Source organism: Aquila chrysaetos, unplaced genomic scaffold (assembly GCF_900496995.4).
Source record: "Aquila chrysaetos chrysaetos unplaced genomic scaffold, bAquChr1.4, whole genome shotgun sequence".
Classification (NCBI taxonomy): domain Eukaryota; kingdom Metazoa; phylum Chordata; class Aves; order Accipitriformes; family Accipitridae; genus Aquila; species Aquila chrysaetos.
This window is the reverse complement of record NW_024470425.1, coordinates 9,819-33,148: the sequence shown is the minus strand read 5'-3', so window position 1 is coordinate 33,148 and position 23,330 is coordinate 9,819. Positions and strand designations below refer to the sequence as shown.

Genomic DNA, 23,330 nt, shown 5'->3' with positions numbered 1-23,330 from the left:
TGCTTGCTCCAGCCAGGCCCGCGTGTTCCCCATGGGGTGCTCGCTCCCTCCATAGTGCCACCCCTTCCCCATAGGGTGCCACGGGTTCCCTATAGCGGTGCCGTGTGCTCCATGGGTCCCGCTCCAACTGGGGAAACTGAGGCTGCAGGGCTGCCCCGACCCCCCCCGAGCCCCCAATTCCCCCCAAATTCCCCCCAAATTCCCCCCCAGGCTCCTCTCAGCATCTCTGGCCTTTATTGAGCCGCTCCCAGGGGTGCTGGGGCGGGACGTGCAGCGCTGGGGAGGGGGGGGGGACACGGGGGGGGGGGGGGGCCTGGGCCCCGAGGGACCCCCCCCCAACACGGGGGGAAGGGGGGGGGGCACAGTGGGTCCCTGGGTGGGTTGGGGGGGGGCACAGCCGAGGTGCCAAGCGAAGGGACCCGGGGGGGGCGGGGGTGCAAGGAGATGGAGGGGGGGGGGGCTGACACACACCCCCCTCCTCGGGGGGGGTGACCCCCTCTTTGGGGGGTTGACCCCGACTTGGGGGGGCTGACGCCGGAGTGGGGGGGGCCCAGACATTCCTCCAGGTATCGGCTTAAGGCATCTCGAAGCGGACCCCGGGCAGCACCCCCAGCCCCGGCTGGGCCCCCCCCCAGGAGAGTGGGGGGGGTCCGGGAGGGGGGGGGTGGTCCTGAGGAGGGAGACCCCCCCCAGGGACTGCCCCCCCCCCCCCGCCGTGGGTCAGGACGGGGCGAGCGTGGCGGCGAGCACACAGGACACGGAGGTGACACCGGGACATGCGAGCGGAGACGGGTCCGGTGGGACCTGGAGGGGGGGTACGGGGGGGGGACGGACAGGAGGGGTTGGGGGGCACGGACACCCCCCCCCAAGGGTGTCCCGGAGGGATATGGGGGACCCCAGGGTGCTGCGGGGTCCCTGAGGGATGTTGGGGGACCCCAGGACTTGCAGGGCTCTGGGTGGGGGGGACCCAAGGGATGTGGGGGGGGCTGGGGGGGGGGGCAGGGACTTGGGGGCACCCATGGGATGAGGGGGGGGGCCCAGGGGATGTGGGGGGTCCCTAGGGGATGGTGGGTGCCCTCCGGGGAGGGACACACGTGAGATTTGGGGACCCGAGGGATGTGGGGGCACCCAAGGCATGTGGGGGGGTCTGGGGGTGTGCAGGGTCTTGGGGGCTCCCATGGGATGGTGGGGGGAGTCTGGGATTGGGGGGGGTGTAGGAATTCGGGGGCACCCAAGAGATGGGGAGGGGGTCTGGGGGATGTGGGGGGCTTCCCAGGGGATGTGGGGGGTCCCTAGGGGATGGTGGGAGCCCTCTGGGGGGGGGGACACACATGAGATTTGGGGACCCAAGGGATATGGGGGCACCCAAGGGATGGGGGGGGGCACCCAAGGGATGGGGGGGGCACATGGGATTTGGGGTCCCAAGGGGATGGGGGGGCTCAAGGGATGCAGGGGGATCCCAAAAGACATGGGGGGGGTGATGTGGGGGTCCCCGGGGGCACCTGAGGAATTGGGGGGGGTCCCCCCAGTACCTGGCGGGGGGGGGGCATTAGCTGGCCGCCGTCTCCTGGCGCAGGGGGAAGAGCTTGGATTGCTCCTCGGCCTCGCAGGCGCAGGACAGGTCACTCCTGGGGGGGGGACACGGGGGTCAGCCCGGGCCTGGCCCCCCCCGGCCCTGAGACCCCCCTGGCCACAGCCCCCCCAACCCCCCCTTACCTGTTATCATTGATATCTGTCATGTTCCCTGCAAGAAAGAGCAGCAGCTCCAGGGGGGGGGTTATGGGGACACCCCCCCCCTCCATGCCCCCATTCCACAACCGAGGACCCCCCCCACACCCCCTCCCAGGGCCCCCCCCTCACCATTATCCACGTTGAGCTGCTGGTAGGTGTCCGGGGGGCTGCTGGAGAGCGTGGTGGGGCCGCTGGCAAAGCTGGGGGGGGCACGCAAGGATGGGGGGGTGACAGAGGCCTTGAGACCCCCTGGGCACTGCTGGCACTGCGGGGGGGGGACACCCCGTCCCCTGCACCCCTCCATCCCCCCAGAAGCCCTGTGCCCGGCCCCCCCCCCACCCCCATAGCCCCTGTACCCCCCCCATGTCACTGCACCCCCTCGTGCCCCCCCCAACCCTATCCCCAGCATCCCATGGGTCCCCCATGCCCTGTCCCCTGTTGCCCCCCCCTGCACCCCCCCATGCCCCCCTATTCTTTGCCCCCTGGATCTCCCCATGCCCCCCCCCCCCATGCCCACCCCCCAATCTCTCCCTGCACCCCTCCATGCCCTCCCCACCCTCCCCCCAGGAGCTCCCCCATGGCCCCCCCTGCCATGGCCAGCCCCCCCGTGTCCCCCCCCCACTACTTACAGGCCCTGGGGGCTGGGGCCGGGCAGGGGGCCCCCCCCGGGGTACCCCTGGAAGAGGCTGTTGGTGTAGCTGAGGCCGGTGGGTGACGCCGCTGGCACCTGCCCTGGTCGCACCGGCTTGGCTGGGGGGGGGGGGGGGGGGGGGGGCTGAGGGGTGCTGTTTGGCACCCCGGGGTCTCCTGGGGTGCCCCCCCCAAATGTCTGTGCCACCCCCCGGGCCAGGCTCCCCTGCCCCTGCGCACCCCGTGCACCCCAGAGCATGCCAGGCGCCTGTGCCCACCCTGCACCCCAGGCACCCCCTGCACCCCCCCCGTGCCCACCCTGCACCCCTCGCACCCCCTACACCTCTCACCCCCCTCCCCCCGCCCACCCTGCACCCCTCGCGCCCCATATACCCGTGCCCACCCTCGCACCCCAGCTCCCCCATACCCACCCTGCACCCCAGGCACCCCATATACCCCCTACACCTCTCCCCCCCCCACGCCCACCCTGCACCCCTCGCGCCCCACATACCTGTGCCCACCCTTGCACCCCAGGCACCCCCTACAGCTCTCCCCCCCCCCACGCCCACCCTGCACCCCTCGCGCCCCATATACCCATACCCACCCTTGCACCCCAGCTCCCCCATACCCACCCTGCACCCCAGGCACCCCCTGCACCCCCCGCACCCCAGTTCCCCCGTGCCCACCCTGCACCCCAGACACCCCCTGCACCCCTTGCACCCCAGCTCCCCCATACCCTCCCTGCACCCCAGACACCCCCTGCACCCCCCGCACCCCAGTTCCCCCGTGCCCACCCTGCACCCCAGACACCCCCTGCACCCCCCGCACCCCATATACCCGTGCCCACCCTTGCACCCCAGCTCCCCCATACCCACCCTGCACCCCAGGCACCCACTGCACCCCCTACACCTCTCACCCCCCCTCCCCATGCCCACCCTGCACCCCTTGCACCCCATATACCCGTGCCCACCCTGCACCCCAGACACCCCCTGCACCCCTCGCGCCCCATATACCCGTGCCCACCCTGCACCCCTCGCGCCCCATATACCCGTGCCCACCCTTGCACCCCAGCTCCCCCATACCCACCCTGCACCCCAGACACCCCCTGCACCCCCCCGCACCCCCTCTCCCCATACCCACCCCTGCACCCCAGACACCCCCTGCACCCCTCGCGCCCCATATACCCGTGCCCACGCTTGCACCCCAGCTCCCCCATACCCACCCTGCACCCCAGGCACCCCCTGCACCCCCCGCACCCCAGCTCCCCCGTGCCCACCCTGCACCCCAGCCCCCCCCCCCCCCCCCCCCCCTTACCGATGTGGGCGCTGTGGGTGCGGCGGGCGGCCCCCCGGGCCCTGACGGCCTCCCTGATGCGTTCCACCTCTTGCTGGTAGCGACGCTTGTCGAGGCGAGCACCCTCCTTGGCCTCCCTCAGAGCACCCTCCAGGGCCTGCACTCGCCCAGCCGTAGCCCGCAAGCGTTTCTCCAGCTTCGGAAGCTCGCAGCGCAGGTCTGCATTGTCACGGACCAGCTGCGCGACCCCCCCGTCAGCCCACCCACCCGCCTGCCTGCGCCCGACAGCACCCGTCGGGAACCGCCGGCGGCGGGGAGGGGGTTCGTCGATACCGGGGTAGCGGGGGGGGGGGGGGGAACGGGGGCGACCCACCCGCAGCTGGCACCGGTGTACCCACTCAAAGAGGGACCCGGCGGCGATAGGCACCCGCCGGCATCGGGGCACCCATCGGCAATGGGGCACCCACTCACGGCGGGCACCCAGCGACACCCAGCACCTAATGGCAATGGGGCACCCACTCACGGCGGGCACCCAGCGACACCCAGCGGCATTGGGCACCCACTCACAACGGGCACCCAGCACCCATCAGCATCGGGCACCCACTCACAACGGACACCCAGCGACACCCAGCACCCGTCAGCATTGGGCACCCACTCACAACGGGCACCCACTGACATCCAGCACCCATCAGCATTGGGCACCCACTCACAACAGGCACCCAGTGACACCCAGCGGCATTGGGCACCCACTCACAACGGGCACCCGCTGACATCCAGCACCCATCAGCATTGGGCACCCACTCACAATGGGCACCCAGCGACACCCAGCACCCATCAGTATTGGGCACCCACTCACAATGGGCACCCAGCGACACCCAGCACCCATCAGCATTGGGCACCCACTCACAACGGGCACCCAGTGACACCCAGCGGCATTGGGCACCCACTCACAACGGGCACCCGCTGACATCCAGCACCCATCGGCATTGGGCACCCACTCACAACGGGCACCCGCTGACATCCAGCACCCATCAGCATTGGACACCCACTCACAACGGGCACCCAGTGACACCCAGCACCCGTCAGCATTGGGCACCCACTCACAATGGGCACCCACTCACAATGGGCACCCACTGACATCCAGCACCCATCAGCATTGGGCACCCACTCACAACAGGCACCCAGCAACACTCAGCACCCGTCAGCATTGGGCACCCACTCACAACGGGCACCCGCTGACATCCAGCACCCATCAGCATTGGGCACCCACTCACAACGGGCACCCGCTGACATCCAGCACCCATCAGCATTGGGCACCCACTCACAACGGGCACCCGCTGACATCCAGCACCTATCGGCATTGGGCACCCACTCACAACGGGCACCCGCTGACATCCAGCACCCATCAGCATTGGGCACCCACTCACAACGGGCACCCGCTGACATCCAGCACCCATCAGCATTGGGCACCCACTCACAACGGGCACCCGCTGACATCCAGCACCTATCGGCATTGGGCACCCACTCACAACGGGCACCCGCTGACATCCAGCACCCATCGGCATTGGGCACCCACTCACAACGGGCACCCGCTGACATCCAGCACCCATCAGCATTGGGCACCCACTCACAACGGGCACCCGCTGACATCCAGCACCTATCGGCATCGGGCACCCACTCACAACGGGCACCCGCTGACATCCAGCACCCATCGGCATTGGGCACCCACTCACAACGGGCACCCGCTGACATCCAGCACCCATCAGCATTGGGCACCCACTCACAACGGGCACCCGCTGACATCCAGCACCCATCAGCATTGGGCACCCACTCACAACGGGCACCCGCTGACATCCAGCACCTATCGGCATTGGGCACCCACTCACAACGGGCACCCGCTGACATCCAGCACCCATCAGCATTGGGCACCCACTCACAACGGGCACCCAGCGACACCCAGCACCCATCAGCATTGGGCACCCACTCACAACGGGCACCCGCTGACATCCAGCACCCATCAGCATTGGGCACCCACTCACAACGGGCACCCAGCGACACCCAGCACCTAATGGCAATGGGGCACCCACTCACGGCGGGCACCCAGTGACACCCAGCGGCATTGGGCACCCACTCACAACAGGCACCCAGCGACACCCAGCACCCATCAGCATTGGGCACCCACTCACAACGGACACCCAGCACCCATCAGCATTGGGCACCCACTCACAACGGACACCCAGCACCCATCAGCATTGGGCACCCACTCACAACAGGCACCCAGCATCCATCAGCACTGGGCACCCACTCACAACGGGCACCCAGTGACACCCAGTGGCATTGGGCACCCACTCGCCATGGGCACCCAGCAGCACTGGGCACCCAGAAACACTCAGCACCCGTCAGCATTGGGCACCCACTCACAACGGGCACCCACTGACATCCAGCACCCATCGGCATTGGGCACCCACTCACAACAGGCACCCAGCAACACTCAGCACCCGTCAGCATTGGACACCCACTCACAACGGACACCCAGCACCCATCAGCATTGGGCACCCACTCACAATGGGCACCCAGCACCCATCAGCACTGGGCACCCACTCACAATGGGTACCCAGTGACACCCAGTGGCAATGGGCACCCACTCGCAATGGGCACCCAGCAGCACTGGGCACCCAGAAACACCCAGCACCCGTCAGCATTGGGCACCCACTCACAACGGGCACCCAGCACCTAATGGCAATGGGGCACCCACTCACAACGGGCACGCAGTGACACCCAGCGGCATTGGGCACCCACTCACAACGGGCACCCAGCACCCATCAGCATCGGGCACCCACTCACAACAGGCACCCAGTGACACCCAGCACCCATCAGCATCGGGCACCCACTCACAACAAGCACCCAGCACCCGTCGGCACAGGGGCAGCTGCTGGCACTGGAGCGCCCACCGGCACCAAGTCACCCACCCACACCAGGACACCCATTGGCACTGGGGCACCCATTAGCACCCACCAGTACTGGGCACCCACCAGTACTGGGCACCCACCAGCGCTGGGGCACCCATTAGCACCAGAGCACCCACTGTCCCTGAGACACCCGCCCACACTGGGGTACCTCCTGGCGCCCCCCCAGCACCAGCCGCTGCACCGACAGCCCCACCAGCACCCACCAGCACCCAGCACTGGTTACCAGCACCCACCCAGGCCACCCTCACCCCCCCCAGCAGTGTCAGGAAGGGGGGGGGTGTCCCAGCCCCCCAGAAGTGCCTGGTGGGGGGTCCCAGCCCCCCATGGCCACATGCAGTGGGGGGGGGACACAGGTAGTGAGCTGGGGGGGGCACCACAGGCAGGCGAGGGGGGGGCAGCAGGCGGGGGGGGGCAGGAAAGTGCTGGTCAGGCCAGTGCCCCTCCCTCCACTGCAAAACTGGGGGGGCTCTGGGTGGCCGGGGGGGGTTATCCCCCTGCCCCACATCCATCCTTCCCGGGGGGGGGGGGGGAAGTGGGGGACCCCCCCACGCATGTCCTGCTCGTGTGGGTGGCTGGGGGGGGGGGGGGGGTCGCGGTACCTTGGACACCCAGAGATCCAGCTAGGGAGGAGGCAGCGAAGGGGAGGGAGGGGGCAACAGAGCGGGCATCAGCGTGTGCCCCCCCCCCCCGCCATGCTACCCCCCCAGAGGGGCTTTGGGGGGGGGGGACCCCAGGTTGGAAAGGGGGGGGCAGGATGGAGCAGGGCGCTGGGGGGGGGTGATACCAAGGGGGGGGGTGGCTTGCAATATAGGGGGGCTGGAGGGGGGGGCCCCCCCTTTTGCCCCCCCCCGCCCACCTGTTTGTGAACCTTTGTAAGCTGCTCCAGGTTGTTCTCAAGAAAGGAAATCTTCTGCTTCTGGGAGTGCAGCCCCCCACTGTCCTCAGGCTCCAGCTCTGCGCTCTGCGGGGCGGGGGGGGCATGGAGGGACACCCCCCCCACTGGGCTGGCACCCCCAACCCGGGCTGGCACCCCCCAGTCTGGGCTGGCACCCCCCAACTGGGGATTATCCCCCCCTAACCCGGGTTGGTACCCCCAAACCAGGCTGGTTCCCCCACCCTGGGCTGGCACCCCCCCCAAACAGGAATCAGACCCCCCCAACCTGGGCTGGCACCCCCCCCAAACAGGAATCAGACCCCCCCAATCTGGGCTGGCACCCCCAACATAGGCTGGCACCCCCCTCAAACAGGTATCAGACCCCCCCAACCTGGGTTCACACCCCCAACCTGGGCTGGCAGCCCCCCCAAACAGGGATCAGACCCCCCCCAACCCAGGATCAGACCCCCCCAATCCAGGTTGGCACCCCCAACATGGCCTGGCACCCCCCAACCTGGCCTGGCACCCCAACCCGGGCTGCCACCCCCCCCGATGCTGGCCTGAGACCCCCCCAACCTAAGCCAGGGCCCCCCCACGATGCCCAAGCTGGGACCCCCCCCACACCTAAGCTGGGACCCCCAACCAACATTTGGACCCCCCCAGGCCAAGACCCCCCTCCCTCCCCTTACAGCCCCCCCTTCCCCTCCCAGCTCTGACCCCACTCTCTCCCCTTACCCTCTCTATTTTCACCCCCCCCAATTTTACCCCCCCTTTTGCCCCCCCCCCCATTTCGCCCCCCCCTCACTTTCTTGACTCGAGTCGTGACGTCTTGAACAAACAGCTTGCGCAGGTTGTGGAGGGTCTGGAGTTCACGGGCCTGGGGGGGGGGCCAGGGGTGAGGGGGTGCAGGGTGACCCCCAGACCCCCCCAACCTCCCCCCAGACGCCCCCCCCCCCACTTACCACGGTCTCCTCCAGCCCCTTGAGGTCCTGCTTGGACTGCTCGTGGCGCTCATAGAGAAATCTGGCGGGGAGATATGGGGGGGGGGGGTCACCCCAGGGGTGTGGGGGGGTCACCCCAAGGTTGGGGGGGGTCACTCCAAGGATGGAGGGGGGGTTGGGGGGTCTCAGGGGAGGCACAAGGATGCTGGGGGGGGGTGCTGAGGGCTCCTAGGGGCTTGGAGGGGCCTCAGGGGTCTTTTGGGGGGGGGGCTGGGGGGACCCCAAGGTGGTGCAGGGTCTTAAGGGGTGTCCCCATGGAGTGGGGGTCCTGGTGATGTTGAGGATCCTGGGGGGGGTCCCAAGGCTCCTGGGGGTATTGGGGGTCCCAGGGCTTCTGGAGCAGGTGCACGGTCCTGGGGGGGTGTCCTCATGGGGGGGGGGGTCCAAAGGGTGATGTCGGGGGTCCCAGGGGTGATGAGGGGGTCCTGGGGGGTGTCCTCCTGGGTGTGAGGGTGGTGTCCCAGTGATGTTGGGGGTCCCAGGGGTGGTGGTGGGGTCCCAGGGGTGAGGGGGGGCTGGGGCAGGGGTGATGGGGGGGTCCAGGGGTGATGGGGAGGTCCCCAAGGCTCCTGGGGGTGTTGGGGGTCCCAGGGCTCCTGGAGGTAGTGCAGGGTCCTGGGGGTGTCCCTGTGGGGTGGGGTGGGGTCCCAGTGATGTTGGGGGGTCCCAGGAGAGATGGGAGGGGGGGTCCTGGAGGTGTCAAGGGGGACATCCCTGGGGGGGGACCAGGACTCCCAGGCATGGAGGTGGATGTTGTGGCTCTGAGGGGTCCCAGGGGTGTCAGTGGGGGGAGGGGTTGGGGTCCAGGGGACCCCTGGGGGGGTATGTGTATGTGGGGGGGGTCTCACGTGAGCTCCTGCAGCCGGGCAGCCTTGGCCCGCTCCTCGCTCCGCAGCGCCTCGTGCTCCGCACGCAGCTTCTCCAGCTCCAGCTCCAGCTTCTGGTTCAGGCTGCGGGACGGACGGACGGACGGACAGTCATGGGGACAGATGGACAGACAGACCCATGGGGGGGACAGTCTCTGCCCCCCCCCCCCCCCATCCAGCCAGGGATGGGGACAGGGATGGGGGCTGGGGTCATCTGGGGTCGGGGACAGGGTCAAGGTCGGGGTTGGGGAGACGATGGGGTCAGGGTTGGGGGTCAAGGATGGGGTCGGGGTTGGGGACGGGGTCAGGATTGGGGATGGGGACAGGGTTGGGGACAGGGATGGGGTCAAGGCTGAGGTCAGGGTCAGGGACGAGAACGGTTTCAGGGTCAGGGACAGGGACGGGGTCACCGATGGGGTTGGAGTCAGGGATGAGATCGGAGTCAAGGTCAAATTTGGGGATGGGGACGGCAATGGGGTTGGGGACGGGGACGGGGAGGGGGCCGGGGCCGGGACCACTCACTCCCGCAGCTCGTCGATGGTTTTCTGCCTCTCGTTGACCTCGTCCCGCAGCCGCGCCAGCTGCTTGTGCTGGGCTTCCCGCTGGCTCTCCAGCTGCAGCTCCAGCGCTTTCTGCACCCGCCGTCCTCAGCCCGGGCACGGGGACCCCCGTATCCCCAGCCCCCAACTCCTCCCGGGGACCCCCAGCACCCCAACGCCTCCCCAGGGACCCCCAGCACCCCTAGAATCCAACATCTCCCAGGGAACCCCAGCACCCTTGGGACCCCAACGCCTTCCCAGGGACGCCCAGCACCCCTGGGACCCCCACACCTCTCAGGGACCCCCAGCATCCCTGGGACCCCAACACCTCCTGGGGACCCCCAGCATCCTCCAGCACCTCCCAGGGACCCCCAACACATCCCAACCTCCCCAGCACCCTGTGGATGCCCAGCACGCCCAAGACCCCCAGCATCACCCAGCACCCCAGGGACCCCCACCCCATCTCTAGGACACCCCACGTGCCATAAGGACCCCCAACTGCAAACCATCCCCCCCCCCAGGGCCCCCTACACCCTTCAGGAACCCTGGACACCCCCCCAGTGACCCCCCAGGGGTGCCCTGCCCCTCCTCGCATCACCTTGCCCCCCCAGCACCCTCTCACCTTGACCTCATCGGTGTCCTGGGTCTCATCCTGCTCCCGCTCCTTCCGGGCCACCCCCTGCGCCGTCTCTGCAGGCCGGAGCTCACGTTGAGGGCGACAAACTGGGGACCCCCCCCAAGCCCCCCTGTGTCGTCCCCCCCCCCCAGCCCCCCTCACCCTGGGCCTGCAGCCGGGCCAGCTCCTCGCTCAGGGCATCGTACGACTCTTCCAGGTGCCGCTTCTTCAGCTCCACCGTCTGCGTGTACTCCGTCAGCGAGCGGATCTTCGCCTCGTGCTGCGGGACCAGCCTCAGCCACTGACCCCCCCCAGCTGGGGGCACGTGGCTACCACCCCCCCCGCCACCCCCAGGGCCACCCCGTCACTGAATCACAGGGTCATCAAACCCCTGGGTCATCGAACCGTGGGGTCACCAAGTCCCAGTGCCACCAAACCCCAGGGACAACAAACCCTGGGAACACCCAGGGGACATTGGGAACACCCTGGGGACATTGAACCCTGGGGTCACCAAACCCTGGGGTCACCAAATCCCCGTGCCACCAAGATCTGGGGTCACCAAATCCATCAGCCACCAAACCCTTGGGTCACCAAACCTTGCAGCCACCGAACCCTGGAGCCAGCAAACCTCATGATCACCAAATCCTGGGTCCACCAAAACCTGAGGTCACCCAGCCTTGGGGCCACCAAACTCTTCGGCCACCAAGTCCCAGGGACACCAACCCCCAGGGTCACCAAACCCTTGGGCCACCAAACCCTGGGAACTCCCAACCCCAGTCCAACCAAACCCCAGGGTCCCCACGGCGGTGGCATTGCTCCCGGGAGGTCCCCAGCCCACCTGGGAGATGAGGAGCTGGCAGGAGGAAAGCTCGCGCCCGGTCACCTCCATCTTGCGGTGGCACTCCACCTGCAGGTTCTCCAGCTGCCGGCACCGCTTCACCACCGACTTCACCTCCGACTTGATCTTGCTGATGTAGAGCCGGGCGACGGTGAACTCCTCCTCGATGGCCCCGCTCACCTCCACCGGCTGGGCACGGGCACGGCACACGGGTCAGCGTGGCATGGCATGGCATAGTATGGTGTGGCATAGCACGGACATGGCGTGGCACGGGCATGTACCACACGTGGGTATGGCACGGCATGGACGCAGCACATGCAGGGGTATGGCACGGCACACGGGTCAGCATGGCGTAGTATGATATGGCATGGGTACGGCACGGCATGAGTATGGCACACACATGGATATGGCATGGCATGGGCAGGGGCATGGCATGGCACAGCGGAGTATGGCATGGTGTGGGTATAGCACGGCACGGCGTGGTACGGGCACGTACCACACATGGATATGGCACGGCATGGGGACGGCACGTGGGTCAGCACAGCACAGGCATGGCACAGTGTGGGTACGGCACAGACACGGGTATGGTATGGCATGGCATGGCACAGGCACAGCACACACATGGATATGGCACGGCATGGGGACGGCACGGGCACAGCGTGTCACAGGCGCATCAGGCATGTGGCTACAGCACGGCACGGCACGGGCACGGCGCATACATGGGTTTGGCATGCCATGGGTATGGCATGGGCACAGCACGTGACGGGCACATCACACACATGGCTACAGCATGCCATGGCACGGGCACAGCACGGCACGAACATGCCGCACACACGGGTATGGCACGGTGTGGCACGGCACAGGCACGGCATGACACCCCCACGGGTGCAGCCTGGCATGGCACAGCGCGGCACGGGCACATCCCCACCCATGGGCGCAGCCTGCTGCCAGGGGTGCCCCCCCCCTCACCAGCTTGATCTCGCCGTTGCCCACGATGAGGCTGAACTCGCTCAGGTCCTTCATCAGCCCGTTGAGCACCTCGGCCGCCCGCTTGCGCTGCTGCCCCCCCAGCTCCCGCACCCGCTGCAGCTCCGTCTCCAGCGACAGCGTCGTCGCCTGCGGGCACGGCATGGCCTGGCACCCCCCCCCAGTACCCCCCACCCTGGCACACCTAGCACACCCAGTACACCCAGCACCCCCCCCAGCACCCCTGGCACCCCCAGCACCCCACCTGACACTCCCCACCGTGGCACCCCTGGCACACTTCGCCCCAGTACCCCCCTCCCTGGCACCCCCAGCACACCCAGCACACCAGCACCCCCCACCCTGACACCCCCCAGTACCTCCCCCAGCATCCCAGGATCTCACCCGCTCCACCCACAGGGTGCTGCTCTTGTCCCCCCAGTCTGGCATCCCAGTTTAAGGAGAGAGTTTCCCAGTTTGGGATCTGGTTTGTGGGGGTCCCCTCTTTGGGGTCTGGTTTGGGGGGGGGGTGTCTCTCTTTGGGGTCTGGTTTGGGGGGCATCCCCTGTTTGGGGTCTGATTTTATGGGGGGGGTCCCCGCTTTGGGGTCTGGTTTCAGGACAGGGGGTCTCCTCTTTGGGATCTGGTTTGAGGCATGGGTGGGGTCCCCTCTTTGGGGTGAGTTTGGGGGGGGTCCCTCTTTGGGGTCTGGTTTGAGGGGGGGAGGTCCCCCTCTTTGGGGTCTGGTTTGGTGTTTAGGGGGCTCCCAGGTCTGAGGCTTCTTTTTCAGGGGATCCCTGGCCCAAAGCATCCCAGTTTGTGTCTGGGAGTCCCAGTTTGGACCTGGGGGTCTGGGCTCTGGGCGTTGCTGGTTCAGAGGCTGCGGGTCCCAGTGTGGTCCTGGTGTGGGGGTCCCAGTTTGGAGGGGCCCTGGCTCTGGGGGGCCCAGCTAGGGTGCTGATGGGGGTCCCTATTGTTTCCTAGTCTGCGTCCCATTTGCCAGACAAGGTTCCCAGGGGGGTCCCAGTGGGACACTGCGGGTCACCAGCAGGTTTCCCAGTGGGGTTCCCAGTTGAGGAGCCACTTTGGGGTTCCTGGGGGGGATCTCAGTAGGGATCCCAGTTGGGTGCCCATGGGGGTTCCCAGTAGGGTCCTAGTGGGGTTCCCAGTTGAGGAGCCACTTTGGGGTTCCCAGGGGGGGGGGATCTCAGTAGGGATCCCAGTTGGGTGCCCATGGGGGTTCCCAGTAGGGTCCTGTCAGGAATCCCCATTAGGTGCCTGCCAGGGGTCCCAGGCGGGGGTCCCGGGGGGGTCACCTCAGTGCGAGCCAGCTCGTCGGCCAGCCGGCGGTTGTGGCGGCCGGTGTCCTCGGCCTCCTGCGCCTTGCGGTCGTAGCTGCGCGCCAGCTCCTCCAGTGCCGCCAGCACCTCGGCCACCTCGGCACGGGCCGCCCCATGCTCGGCACGCAGTGCCGCCAGCTCCCGCCGCGCCGCCTCCCCACCCCCCCGTGCCGCCGCCAGCACCTGGGGGGCCCAGAGGGGTCCAGGGGGTCAGGGTGGGGGGTCCCAGAGGGGTCCCAGGGGTCAGGGTTGGGGGGACCAGGGGGGTCCTGGAGAGGGGTCCCAGAGCGGTTCCAGCAGGGTCAGGTTGGGGGGTCCCAGGGACTCAGGGTGGAGGGGTCCAGGGAGTCAGGGTGGGGGTCCTAGATGGTCCCAGGAGGTCCCAGAGGGGTCCTGGTGGGGTCAGGTTGAGGGGTCCCAGGGGTTCAGGGTGAAAGGGTCCAGGGAGTCAGGGTGGGGCTCCCAGAGGTGTCCTGGGGGTCATAGCGGGGGTCCCAGGGGAATCCAGGGGGTCCCAGGGGCATCCAGGGGGTCAGGGTGAAGGTCCCAGGGGTCATAGCCGGGGTCCCAGATGGGTCCCAGTGAAGTCAGGGTGGGGGTCCCCGGGGTCGTAGTGGGGGGTCCAAGTGCTCAAGGTGGAGGTGTCTAAGTGATCAGGGTGGGGGTCCAAGTGTGTCCCAGGGTGTCTGGGAGGGGGCCCAGGGGGATCATTCCAGGGTCAGTCAGATGGAGATGGGGGGCCATGGGGGCTGGGGAGGGGGCCCTCACCTCCTCCTGGTCCAGCATCTGTTGCTTGAGCTTCTCCATGATTTGGCTCTGCTGGTTGATCTCATCGTCCTGGGGGGAGGACAGGAGGGTCCGCACTGGCCAGCCCCAAGGGGCTGGGGGCTAAGCGGGGAGGTCTCGGGGGGGTTCTGGAGGCTGCCAGGAGATCCTGGGCATCCTGGGATGCTGAGGGTCCTGGGGGATGCTGGGGGGCCTAGGAGGTCCCCAAGGGTCCTGGGGAGTCTCAGGGGTCCTGGGGGGTCCCTGGCAGGTCTAGAGGGGTCTTTGGGGGTCCCCAGAGGACTCAGGGAGGGGTCTGGGGGGGTCCCCACCTTGTCATCCAGCTGCTTGTAGAGCTTGCGGATCTCCTCCTCGTACTTGCGGCGCTCCTCGTCAGAGATGTGGATGACGATGGAGGAGCTGTTGTCGTTGAGGGGGGTCTCGTCGGAGGGTCCTGTCCCTGTCCCCTCACCCATCCCCTCGCCTGTCCCGGCCTCCGCCTCGGCCCCGCTCAGCTGCTCCGTCTCCGGCACGGCCTCACCTGGGGACACGGCCTCAGTTTCCCCATCTAGTGCTGGGGCGGGGTGGATGGGGTCCCCCCCTCCCACACGCCAGGGTCCCCCCTCACCGCTCCGCCAGCGGCTCAGCTCGGCCTCCAGCTTCCCGATGGTCTCCTTCAGCGCCTTGTTCTTCTCCTTCTCCTTCTCGTACTTCTTCTTCCACTGCTCGGCCGTCAGCTCCAGGTTCACCGACGCCGTGTTCTTGATAGTCTTGGCCCTGGATGGGGACGGGGGGGACATCGCTCAACCGGGACCCCTCCTGCTCCCCCTTTCCAGGCAGCCTCCCCCAGGGACCCCCCTGAGGGTGCCCACCCATCTCAGGGTCCACCTTGCCCCCACTCCCCTCCCAGGTCTGGGGACCCCCAATGCAGCCTCCTTTCCCCCCTCGGGGGTTGCGGGGGGTGCAGTTGGGGTGCAATGGGTGCTTGGGGTGCACTTGAGGTGCAAGGGGTGCATGGGGTGAAGTTAGGGTGCAATGAGCCCATGGGGTGCAGTTGGGGTACAACAGGAGCATGGGGTGCTGTTGAGGTGCAATGGGTGCTGTCGGGGTGCAGCCGGTTTGCAGTGGATACATGGGGTGCAGTTGGGGTGCAAAGGGTGCAGTTGGGGTGCTGTTGGGGTGCAACGGGTGCATGGGGTGAAGTTGGGGTGCCATGGGTGCTGTTGGGGTGCAGTGGGTGCATGGGGTGAAGTTGGGGTGCAATGGGTGTTGTTAAAGTGCAGTTCGGGTGCAATAGGTACATGGGGTGCAGTTGAGATGCAGTTGGGACACAACGGGTGCATGGGGTGAAGTTGGGGTGCAGCTGAGGTCCAGAGGGGTGCAGAGGGGTGCAGGGCCACCCCGATACCCCCCGGCCCCTCCCCTACCTCTGCCCGAACATGAGGGTGGACTTGGTTTCGGCATCGTTGTAGCTGGAGGGGGAGCAGCAGATGAACATGGTGGTGCGGCAGTTCCCCCCCAGCGAGTCCTGCAGGATCCGTGTCATCTTGCTGTCCCGGTAGGGCACGTAGGCCTTCTGTGGGGGGGCACAGGGGCTCAGCGGGGTGTCCCCCCAAGCCCCAGGGTCCATGGGGCAGAGCAGAGGTGGGGGGGCTGGCGGGGGGACACGTGGGCTCTCACCGTGCCCTCGGCCAGGGCCGAGATGACGTTGCCCAGCGCCGACAGCGACTTGTTGATGTTCTTGGCTTCATCCAGCACGGCCCCCTCAGCCCCCGTCTTGCTGACCTGTGGGGCCAGGCAGCTCAGGGACCCCCATGGGGCCACCCCTACCCCAGAGACCTCCACCCCAGCGACACCCCCAGCCCAGAAACCCCCCCCAAGACCCCCAAACCCAAGGATGCCACCAGCTAGTACACCCCCAGAGATCCCCAATCCAGAGGGCCTTCATCCAAAGACCCCCACCCCAGCCTGAAGACCCCTAACCCCAGTGTCCCACAGCCTACAGACCCCCACCCTCCCAATGTCCCCCTTGGGGACATCCTCCACCCAAGTTCCCCTAGAGACCCCCCAATCCCACATACCCAAGCCCAGGGCCCCCCAAAGATGACCCCCCACCCCAGAACCCACCCAGCCCAAGCCCCCCAGGGTCCCTCAGCGCTGGGGACCCCCTGACCTTCTCACTCCCAGCCAGGTCGACCAGGTAGAGCTTCCCGCTGAGCTTCTGCTCCGTCTCCACATTCTCCTGCTTGATGTTGATGAGGAAGATGCTGTGGCTGCGGGAGCTGTGCTCGTTCATGTCTGCGGGCACAGGGAGAGGCTGCACGCCCGCACCTCCGGCTCCCGGGGACCCCCGCACCCCCGCGGGACCCCTGCAGCACCCCATAATGCCCCAGAGACCCCACAGTGCCCCCAGGAGTTCCCCACTGCACTCCAGGGCCCCCAGGATTCCCCAGGAGCTCCATGGGAGCCCTGTGACCTCTACAGCACCCCAGGGACCCTACAGAACCCCAGGGACCCCAAAATGCCCCAGCAACCCCATGATGTCCCAGGGAACCCAATGACCTCTACAGTACCCCAGGGACCCCCACAATACTCCAGGGATCCCCATGGCACCCCAATGACTCCTACGGCACCCCAGGGACCCTACAGCATCCCAGGGAGCCCCCCAATGCCCCTGGGACCCCCATGGTGGCCCAATGACCTCTACAGCACCCCAGGGGCCCTACAGCACCCCAGGGAGCCCACAATGCCCCAAGGACCCCATGAGGCTGCAGGGACCCCCATGATGCCCCAGGGACCCTCACGGTGCCCTGGGGACCCCCACGGTGCCCCAGATCCCCCCCCCCAGTATCCCAGGGACCCGTATGTTGCCTCAATGACCCCTCCAGCACCGCAGGGACTCCCATGGTACCCCAGAACTCCCCAGCACCCCAGACACCCCACAGTACCCTGCACAGCAGTGACCCCCCACCTCACTCTGCCCTCCCCCACCATCGCCTGGCCCCCCCCCCGGCATGTCCCCAGGGCACTCACTAGTGACAGCCACATGCCGGTTGGATTTCCCCTCGTCGATCACGTCCAGAATTTCCTCAGGGCTGGAGACGAAGCGCTCGGTGCAGCCCTGGGGGTGCAGGGGGGGGGGGGTGAGGCCCCAGCCCCCCCTCTGGGGGTGCCGCTTGGGGTCCCCCACCCCAGGCACCCTCTGAGCCACTCCTCACCTTGACGTAGGGAACCCGGTTCTTGTCCTCGTGCACTGACAGGTTGGTCTTGGTCACTGGTGGGGGGGGCACGGGGTGAGGGGGCTGGGGGGGGTGACCCCCCAACACACCCTAGGAGTTCCCATTGCCATCCAATGCCTCCCAGTGCTCCTTCATACCCTTCCACTGACTCCCAGTGCTCCCCAGTATCCATCCAGGGCCTCCCAGTGCTCCCCAGTGCCTCCAAGCTTCTCAGTGCCCCCAATGCATCCCAATACCCACCCAGTATCTCCCAGTGCCCTCCCCTACTCACTGTCGAGCAGGTCCCGGATCTTGTCCAGATAAATTTCAAAGTAAGAAACCTAGTAGGAGGGAATTGGGGGTGTCGGGGGGGGGGGGGGGGGTCAGGACCCGACCTCCCAGTCCTCCCAGTGCTCCCAGTCCCTCCCAGTCCCCACCTTGATGTGGAACTCAAGGTTCTCATCCATGGCGTAGATGTGGTTGAAGATGTCCTGGGCGATGCGTGGGATGATGCCCATCTGCTGGGGATCGTGCAGCTTGCCCTGGGGGTGGCAGGGGAGTGAGGGGGTGAGGGGTGAGCACCCAGGGGGATGCCAGGGCCCAGGGGATGCTGCCCCCCACCCAAAGCCTCCCCTGGCCCCCTCACCTCCATGGTGTGGGTCTTGCCCGATGACGTCTGCCCGTAGGCGAAGATGGTGCCGTTGTACCCAGCCAGCACATCTGTGGGGAGGGGTGAGGGTGGGCAGAAGCCCCTCCAGGACTCCCAGGAACCCCCAAGGAATCCCAGGACCCTCAGGGACATCATAGACACCCCCCCCCAAACCCCAAGGGACTCCCCTGAGATCCTCAAGGACTCCCTGATCCCCCCTAGGCACCTGAGCTCACCTCCAAGACCCCCAGCGATGCACAAGGACCCCTGAAACACCCTGAAGGACTTCACAGATACCCCCAGAACCCCTGGAGATTGCAGTGACACCCCCAAAGTCTTGCAGAGACCCCAAGACCTGCTGGACACCCCCAGGGACCCCCTGTGCATCTCCCCCTGCCAGTGTCACCCCCTAACCTGCCCCTGTCACCTCCCAGCACCCTCCAATGTCCCCATTGATCTGGGTGTCCCCAGAGTAGGGTTCTCCAGCTAGGACCCGCCCCAGAGGCCCCCCCGCCAAGGCCCCGGCCCTCACCCTTGACGATCTGCATGGCGCAGGCATGGTAGACCTGCTCCTGGGTGGTGTTGGGGGGGAAGACACGGTCAAAGACATAGGGTTTGCCCTGGGGGAGGGAAGGACATGGGGTTCAGTGGCCAGAAGGGACCCCCACAAGGTGCTGGAGGCTGTGCCAGCCTCAGGTCTCCCCTTGTGGGGGGACCAGTAAGTTATAGCAAATCCCAGTAAGGGAGGCGGGAGGTTGCAGGGGGCCTCTCACACAGCCCCGATCCCCTCATACCCCCCATGCCCCCAGAACCCCATATATGCCCCATACACTCCCATGTACTCCAGACCCCGTACACCCACCAGACCCCCCCAATATCCACATCTACCCCAGACCCCCATATACACTCCCCCTACACCCCCAGACTTCACACTCTCCATATACCCCCACATACCCTCAGACCCCATACACCCTCCTAGACCCCCAGCCCCCATACACTCTCCATACACCCTCACAGACCCCCAGAACTCCATAGACTCCCCCATAACCTCCCTATAGATCCCCATATCCCCCCAACCCCCCCACACCCCCATATACTCCCCACAAACCCCTCAGCTCCCCATATATACTCATGGACCCACACTCTCGCCATATAGCTCCGTACACCCCCATAGATCCCTCAGCCCCTCTACAGGCCCCCATAGGCCCCCATAGACCCCCATTCCCCCCATACACCCCCATAGACCCCTCAGCTCCCTATACATACTTATAGACCCAGAGCCTCGCCTTACAGCCCCATACACCCCCATAAATCCCTCAGCCCCTCCATACACCCCCATAGACCCCCTTGTCCCTCATACAGCCTCATACATCCCCAGATCTCCCATAGAGTCTCATAGACCTCCATAGACCCCCATAGACCCCTCAGCCCCCCCATAGGCCCATAGACTCCCAGCCCCCCTATACACCCCCATAGATCCACATATACCACCCATAGACGCCCATAGATCTCCAACCACAGCATACAGCCCCATACACCCCCATATGTCCCCATCCCTGCCAGCCCAATAGACCGTCAGCCCCCCCATAGACCCCCATAGGCCCCCATAGACCCCCACAGCCCCCCATAGAAGCCCATAGAGCCCTCAGCCCTCCCATAGACCTCCATAGACCCCCCATAGATCCTCATAGACCCCCATAGACCCCTCAGCCCCCCTATAGACCCCCATAGACCCCCATAGACCCCCCAGCCCCCCAGAGACTCCCATACACCTCCAACCCCCATACATCCCCAGCCCCCCCCTCCACCCCCATAGACCCCCATAGACCCCCATAGACCCCTCAGCCCCCCGATAGACCCCCATAGACCCCAACAGATCCCCCCAGGCCTCCATAGACTCCCATACACCTCCAACCCCCATACATCCCCAGCCCCCCCCCTCCACCCCATAGACCCCCATAGAGCCCTCAGCCCTCCCATAGACCTCCATAGACCCCCCATAGATCCTCATAGACCCCCATAGACCCCTCTGCCCCCCTCCAACCCCATAGACCCCCACAGGCCCCCATAGACCCCTAAGCCCTCCTATAGACTTCCATAGACCCCCCATAGATCCTCATAGACCCCCATAGACCCCTCAGCCTCCCGATAGACCCCCATAGACCCCAACAGATCCCCCCCAGCCCTCCATAGACTCCCATACACCTCCAACCCCCATACATCCCCACCCCCCACTCCACCCCCATAGACGCCCACAGACCCCCATAGAGCCCCAGCCCCCCATACACCCCCATACATCCCCAGCCCCCCCCTCCACCCCATAGACCCCCGATAGACCCCCATAGACCCCTCAGCCCTCCTATAGACTTCCATAGACTCCCCCATAGATCCTCATAGACCCCCATAGGCCCCTCAGCCCCCCCATAGACCCCCCCAAGCCCCCCATAGACTCCCATAAACTTCCGACCCCCATACATCCCCAGCCCCCCCTCCACCCCCATAGGCCCCCACAGACCCCCATAGACCCCCAGCCCCCCCATACACCCCCATACATCCCCAGCCCCCCCTCCACCCCCATAGACCCCCATACACCCCCGCCCCGGCCCCGTACACCCCTCCACCCCGTTCTCCCCCGCCCACTCCCGCCCCCCGCCCCGGCCGGGAGCTGTCCAGGCCCCGGTGCTGAACCTCCGCAGCCACCGCGGGGACACGCGGACACGGGGACACACGGACACGGGGACACACGGACACCGGGACACAGGGACACGGGGACAGCCGGCGACACCAGTCCGCCCCCCCCCTCCCCTCCCCGGGCCCCCGCAATCGCCGCAGCACGGCGCAGGGACAACCGCCCCACCCTGCCCGCTGACGGTCACGCACCCCCCCCCACGCACCCCCCTCCCCCACGCACAAGCACCCCACGCAGCCCCCGCCGCTCACCCCCACCCCCCCACCCACCCCCGCCACCCAGCACAACCGTCCCACGCAACACCCCGCATTGCGCCGGCACAACCGCACAGCGACACACCACCACCCACGGAGCCGGCACAGCCCCCCCCCCCCCCCCCGCACCCCCCAGCCCCACTGCACCCCCGGGGGGACCCCGCTACCCCCCCACCCCAAGGATCCCCCACCTTTCCCTGGGATCCCCCACCTCAGGACCGGGGTGCCCAGGCCCGGCTGGAGACACCCCCTCCCCCATATACGGCCCCGTGCAAGGAAGGGGGGGGGGGGTTATGGGGGGGCGTTATATTGGGGTTCTTGGCTGCGGTCCCTGAGCCCCCCCCCCGGCTTCACCACTTAACAAAGGGCCGGGCCGCAGAGAGGGGGGGGGGGAGGAGGATATGCGGCAACCCCCCCCCCCCCCCTCCGTGCTGTCCTCGGGGCCCGATCGTGCCCCCCCCCCGGAGGTCAGGGCGTCTCCGCTCATTGTAAACACACCACCCCCCCCCCCCCCCCCCCCCCCGGCACTGGGCCAGACTGGAGGAAACTGGGAGTGCCGGGAACCTTAGAAAAGGAATGGGGGGGGGGGTAAGGGAGGGGCATGCGGGGGGGAGAGGGGGGCAGGGGAAACGCCCCGGGAGGGGGGGGGCTCGGCCCATTTGGGCACCGACCACACCCAGGGCGATTCCCCCCCCCAAACAAGCTCTGTTCCCCCCCCCCAGCTGACTGTCACCCCCCCCCCAGGTCTGTTACCCCCTCAACCTGACTATCCCCCCCCCCTCGCTCCTCCAGCTATGCCCTCATCCCTGCCCCCCTCCCCCTCCCCAAGGCTGGGGGTGGGGGGTATGCCTGTGCCCCCCCCCCCGCACTCACCCCCACCACCACGCTGTCGTCCCCCTGGAAGACGGGCAGGAATTTGTCCCCCCGCAGAATCTCCGCCGGGTTGAGGGGCCGGAACCGGCACAGGACCTTGATGCTGCACTCGGTGCTGGGCTCGGCCATGGCGGTGGGCGGGGGGGGGGGGCCCGGTGGGGTGGGAGCGTCGAGAAGAGTTTGGGGGGGTGAGGGGAGCCGGAGTAGCGGGGGCCCAAGGGTGCTGCTGGTCCCCAAGGGTGTGGGATGTCACCCGGCGATACGGGTGGTACCCAGGGATGCTGCTTACAACCTAAGGGTCGAGCGGTACCCAGGGATGCAGGATGTTGCCCGGGGATGCTGGGTGGTACCCAAGGATGCAGGATGCTGCTCAGGGATGCAGGATGCTGCCCAGGGATGCTGGGTGGTACCCTAGGATGCAGGATGCTGCCCAGGGATGCCGGCTGGTACCCAGGGATGCAGGATGCAGCTCGAGGATGCAGGATGTTGCCTAGGGCTGCCGGCTGGTACCCAGGGATGCAGGATGCTGCTCAAAGATGCAGGATGCTGCCCAGGGCTGCCGAGTGGTACCCAGGGATGCAGGATGCGGGAGGGAGGGCGGCGCCGGGGGGGGGGGATGCTCCGCAGCGCTCCTGCTGCCCCCTGCTCCAGTGACCGCGCTGCTGTCGCCACTGCAGCCCCGGTACCGGGTGTTGGAGGGGGGGGGGAGGCCGCCCCCCCCGCAAGCACACGCCCCCCCCCCCCCCCCCCGCGTTAAGGTGGAGCTGCCCGCGGCTCTTAAGGTGGATGGAGATGGCGGGGCGGGGGGGGGATGCCCGGCTCTGGGAATCGTCACCCCAAATTGCTGATTCATTGCGGGGGGGGGGGGGGGGGGCAGGATGGTGGCGACCCTGTCCAGTCTGGGGGGGGGGGTGTCGGCGCAGGGCCAGGCCCCCCCCCCCCCCCCCCGCTTAGCTCCCCTCCCCGACGCGGGAAGCCAGCAGTCCTGACTCATACCCCCGCCCCCCCAGCGCTGAGGCCGGGCACATTCGTGTCCTTGGTGGCCCAGCCCAGGGGGGTCCAAGCGGGGGCAGGGACGTGCAGTCAGGGGGCACCTTCCCCCCTGCCCCCCCCCCCCCGTGACCCCCAAACCCCCGCAGGATTACCCACACGAAGCTCCCCCAGGGGGCACTCCGACGAGCGGGGTTGTGCAGCCCCCCCCCCCCCCCAGTGTCTCCCACTC

General features: G+C 67.4%; 1 protein-coding gene across 3 annotated transcripts; it reads right to left on the bottom strand.

Annotated features, from left to right (window-relative positions):
• Window positions 1-217: 217 nt before the first annotated feature.
• Window positions 218-22,847, bottom strand: KIF5A (kinesin family member 5A). 3 transcript variants are annotated; one of them, XM_030007140.1, is made up of 30 exons: window positions 22,109-22,847; window positions 18,825-18,912; window positions 18,290-18,363; window positions 18,081-18,185; window positions 17,936-17,984; window positions 17,644-17,699; window positions 17,459-17,546; window positions 16,599-16,723; window positions 16,106-16,210; window positions 15,853-16,001; window positions 15,054-15,202; window positions 14,758-14,966; window positions 14,429-14,497; window positions 13,637-13,843; window positions 12,327-12,473; window positions 11,358-11,546; window positions 10,682-10,799; window positions 10,526-10,593; window positions 9,887-9,993; window positions 9,347-9,448; window positions 8,460-8,520; window positions 8,303-8,374; window positions 7,480-7,584; window positions 7,223-7,243; window positions 3,676-3,892; window positions 2,361-2,481; window positions 1,861-1,931; window positions 1,717-1,744; window positions 1,533-1,628; window positions 218-804 (listed from the first exon to the last, which is right to left on the bottom strand). In XM_030007140.1, the coding sequence occupies exons 1-29, from the start codon at window positions 22,235-22,237 to the stop codon at window positions 1,550-1,552; spliced, it is 3,108 nt and encodes a 1,035-aa protein (XP_029863000.1). In that variant the 5' UTR covers window positions 22,238-22,847; the 3' UTR covers window positions 218-804; window positions 1,533-1,549. The 3 variants fall into 3 exon arrangements, with proteins under 3 accessions (XP_029863000.1, XP_029862998.1, XP_029863001.1); XM_030007138.1 differs by having other exon boundaries at window positions 9,887-9,996; window positions 22,109-22,841; XM_030007141.1 differs by lacking the exon at window positions 7,223-7,243 and having other exon boundaries at window positions 9,887-9,996; window positions 22,109-22,834.
• Between the last annotated feature and the right edge of the window lie 483 nt (window positions 22,848-23,330).